Source organism: Colletotrichum tamarilloi (assembly GCF_030869305.1).
Source record: "Colletotrichum tamarilloi strain Tom-12 chromosome Unknown Scaffold_13.1, whole genome shotgun sequence".
Classification (NCBI taxonomy): domain Eukaryota; kingdom Fungi; phylum Ascomycota; class Sordariomycetes; order Glomerellales; family Glomerellaceae; genus Colletotrichum; species Colletotrichum tamarilloi.
The window spans coordinates 480,666-485,003 of NW_026849396.1; the positions used below are offsets into that span (position 1 = coordinate 480,666).

General features: G+C 53.4%; 1 protein-coding gene across 1 annotated transcript; it reads right to left on the reverse strand.

The window, feature by feature from the left end:
- Positions 1–3,152: 3,152 nt before the first annotated feature.
- Positions 3,153–4,338, reverse strand: CTAM01_05273 (GNS1/SUR4 family protein; the record flags this gene model as incomplete). Its single annotated transcript, XM_060521303.1, has 4 exons — positions 3,153–3,484; positions 3,532–3,744; positions 3,795–3,864; positions 3,913–4,338. 4 exons carry the CDS (start codon positions 4,336–4,338, stop codon positions 3,153–3,155), a joined length of 1,041 nt encoding a protein of 346 aa, XP_060384109.1.

Below are 4,338 nucleotides of genomic sequence, written 5' to 3' on the forward strand. Positions count from 1 at the left end.
TGTTCTCTCTCCGTCGCTATTCGGGTTGTCCTACGAATGTGTAGTCGGGGCTCTATTCTCTCCATTTTCTTATTATATTTCCTCCGCGTCTTTGTTGCGGGTCAACGATGACCGGGGTAGGGTATTTCATAATTCAGCACCCCATGAAGGGTCTGAGTCCTACGCTCTTTTTCAGCTTGGCTGGGTTGTCGCAGCAAATAGGCTAGCTGTGCTTTGGAGAGATCGCACATTCCCTGGATCTAGATACCGGACATTCATTCAAAGTTTTGAGTACCCAACATGCATGGCCTTTTTGCGATCCGACATGGACTTCTGAACGTTCCAGATTCGTGAATTGGACCTTGCTTTGTTCATCATGATGGACTGGCTTACTCTTGAGAGGGAAACCCAAGGAGGGGGACTCGTGCTAGTTGGCTCGTAAGAAACGGTTGTGGTCGGCGTGTCATTGATCCAATTCTCCAACGGCCACAACTACTTCGCAACTCGGTTCCGACTTCCTCAAAGCATGGCAAAGACAAGCCGTAGGAGACCTCGAACCGACCGTAGACTGACTGACTGACCGTCTGCCCGGGGCCGCATGATTCTAAGGTGAGCAAGAGACAAGTCTTTGCAATAGTAGTATGCTCTTGTGGGAAAACCTCTTACCCCTAAACAGACTGTTTATCAGCCACCGACTTTGGGCCATGTCAGTATTGTGTGGCAAGCGTATCACCTTGGGTTCCACACCGTGGAAGGTATGTAGAGCCTCCGGACACTCCGAGAGGCATACATGTTTCCCTCTCTCTGGATTGAGAAGATGGGTCTCAAATTGGGTCTGATATCCTGATGGCTTGAATTCCAAGGGCGAGGCATCAGCGGTTGAAGCGAGCTTCGGGTCGGTCATTCTTCGATACTTGAGGAGAAGCTGAGGGAGAAGGGAGAGTTGGGGGTTTGGAATGCTGCTCACCCATAGGCCAGTATTCAATGGTCAGAAGACTTCGTCAGTGTTGAGATGCAGGCCAAAAACTCGAGATCAACAATGCTTGAACCACTCATTTTCCATTCGTGTAGCGCTGATGGTGCGTTGAGCAGCGTTTGGAGAGCATCTCTTGCCAGCGATGGCATCGTCATCCGCTCAAAGATGGTATCATCTCTCAGCTAGAGAAAAACTTCCCATCCCTTCCAGCATCGTCCATACCGTGCCATTCCACACACAACCTACAACCACCGCCGCCACAATCCACACTCTTCCCGTCCTCACCCCGTCCTTCCACACCATTCCATCCCACAATACTCACACAACCCGGTCGGCTCCTTTCTCCCAAGGTATCTCATCCACAAAGTCCAACACTCGCAGAGTGGTGGAAAGTCCTAAGGCGAGCGCACCTCGACTCCTCCCAACCATAAGTTGACCAAGTCCGCCCGATGGCTCAATGGTAAAAGCGACAGGCTTATCGTAGTCATAGGACCACAAATACCACCACGATAACCCACCGATCGGGGTTCGAGTCCTATGCTGCCTTGTGGTTGCGGCGGTAAAGCTCGGGTAGCGCGGGGTCTCCTCCCGAAAGGGACGAGATTGAGCGTCGAACATTCTTTTTTTGTTGTTTTTGGTAATTGATTTGGTAGTGTAATGACTGGCTGAAATGATTTGTCTTATGACGATTGGGGGATTCGAACCGAGTGGTGGTGGTGATGATGATGGTGCGAGTGGTGTTGAGGACCTTGGGAGGCTGGCCCCCTTTGTTTCGCGCTCAGAGCGTCAGTCTGGGCAGGTGAGAGCGATGGTCATTCCTAGATATAGCTTGAGTGACTGAAGGCCTTTCAAACTCGACTTTCTGTACTTTAACAGTCCTTTCTCCGATTTGGGATAGTAGGCCAGAGGACGGCCCTCGAATCTCCCCCGTCAGTCCTGGGCAAAGGTCGCGGCACCCCGAGACGAAAGCCTGCCGTGCCATGACATGACCCACGTCGATAATAAACGACACCCCCAAGGCAGACAGCTTTTTGATGAGAGCAGCATCAAGACCAAAGAAGTCCCAAGCCCACCCTTCAGCCTTCCAGACGATATCCCCAGAGTGAGTCAGCCAGCCTCATGTCAACCAAAGTCACGGCCTCTTCCACAGAAACTCTCCACGACCTCATCCTCAGTCAACATCACCGGGACACACCAGCACAAAATTCAGTAAAATCTGTATCGTATTCTTCTACCTATTACATCCCATTCATCAAAGCCGAGCCCATGTTCAGTACACCTTGGCGAATTAACCCCTGAAAAGACAAAGTCAGCTTCTTGGTGTGTCCAGTATGTCCTTGAAAGAAACAAAGGTATTGCGACAACAAAATCAGACGTGATCAAACGTTTTCTCAGCAACCGCACATTGGTGCGTCTGAGTGAGCTGGGTAACGTGTAGGACTCATCATTTTGGGGGAGGGGGAGAGGGGAAGAAAGAAATAGAGGAACATACCATCGAGGAAGACCGTACAGCCAGGCGTGAGTAACCACACCGTCCCAAGTCCTTCCAAGGGGCAAATCTTGCCAGATGCTGACCAACAGCTCAGACTTCACACCAGCCAGAGACAGGTCTGCATTGTGGTGAAAGAGTTATTAGTATCATTGAGCCAGCACGCCCCCCCAAAAGCTGAGGCGACGGGCCCGCTCCCATCTATGACACACAAAGAAACACAAGGAAAATTACAAATGTTCTAAGTTTGTTCCTCCTCCGGGCGAGAGAGCATGAGGCCCCCTTTGCTGCCATCACCCGGTAAGATCATTTCGTCTTTTTCTGCAATGATGCCCAACCCCACCCCAGTTCGCCAAAGGCACAAACAAACATACAAACGTCGTCAGCCTCCCAGGTCGTCATACACGTCCGACTGTAGACCCCCACTGCTTATCACAGCAGGGCTCCTTTTTTCGTTTTTCAAAGTGTTGCCTCGCCAGTAGCGAGGGAACGATGCAGTAATACACAGTTGTGAAGAAAAGGCCACGCCTTGGAAAAAGTCGTAGTCGCGCGGCCTGGCATGCCGTCAAGCCAAAGAATAAGGTGTCTCGTCACATCCAAACGCGTTAAGCCGTTGACATATCGGCAAACAGAGACCCTCAGATGCCTGTGCGGTCACCTGCGTATATACACTCCACAGAGTGGACGGCACCAAGATTGGCAAGGGGTTTACGCCTTGCGGGATCGAGGAGTGGAGGAGCCGTTGGCCTTGGCTCCGCTGGCCTTGGCGCTGCCGTTGGAGTGGCCGGCGACAGCCGAGGCAACGGCGTGAGGGTCGGGGAGGGGAGCCTGGCTCATGCGGCGGAGAGACTTGCGGGTCTGGGACTTGCCGCCCTTCTTGTAGGTTGCGAGGTAGAAGGAGATGAAGAGGACGAGGTAGGAGCTGAGGATACCGATACCAGCAAAGGCGGCAAACTCCTCACCGGCACACTCGCCCGCATTGGGCATCCAGGGGAAGTAGGTCGAGGTGAAGTAGGTGTAGGAGGCGAAGTAGACGAAGCCTGGGACAGTTAATACTTTGTTGACAGACGGACTGAGTGCAGCTTACCGAGATCGATGATGAACTGGATGATCTGGAAACGAGTGACCCACTCCTTCCACCAGATGCGAACGCCGCGGGCACTCTGGAAGTAGTACCAGTACATGACGACGTGGACGCCGAGGTTGAGGGTGATGGGAACCCATGAGACGGCAGTGGAGCCAATCAGCTGGGTGTAGCAGAGGAGAGCAGTCGCGCCGTGGTGGTAGCAGTGGAGGAAGGCTGTAGAGTGTCAGTCTCGAGGGTTACACAAACCAGGGAGGTGCGCATACTCAGAGGCTTCTTCTTGAGGAAGAGGAAGACGGTGTCGAGCAGCTCCATGTACTTGGTGAGGTAGGTCATCTAGGCTGGTCAGCTGGTGTCAATCGCGCGCCAGTCGATGGAACGTACGTAGTAGAGGACAACGAGAGGCTGGGTCCAGCCGCCGTCGGCGTGGCAGATGGAGTGGAAGATGCCCTTGCGAACAACGGTGGGCAGGAGCTCCTCAATGTAGAGAGCGAGGAGACCGGCGCTGATGAGGGTGAGGATCAAGTTGTGGGCGAGGAAGAGACCCTTGAGCTTGTAGGGCTCGCGGTTGCGCATCCACTCGCGTCCTCCAAAGATGATGGTGTAGTAGATGATGACGAAGATGCCGGCCGACTTGATGGTCGACATGGGCGTGACGCCAGGCTGGAATCTGAACTCGCTCACGGGGTAGCCCACGATGGGAGTCCAGACCTTGTCGAGAAGAGGCCATAGGTGGATGCCAAAGGGGCGATCGAGCGTGGGGAGAGGCAGTTGCTCGTAGAACGAGGAAGGTGCTTGTGTGGCCGCCAT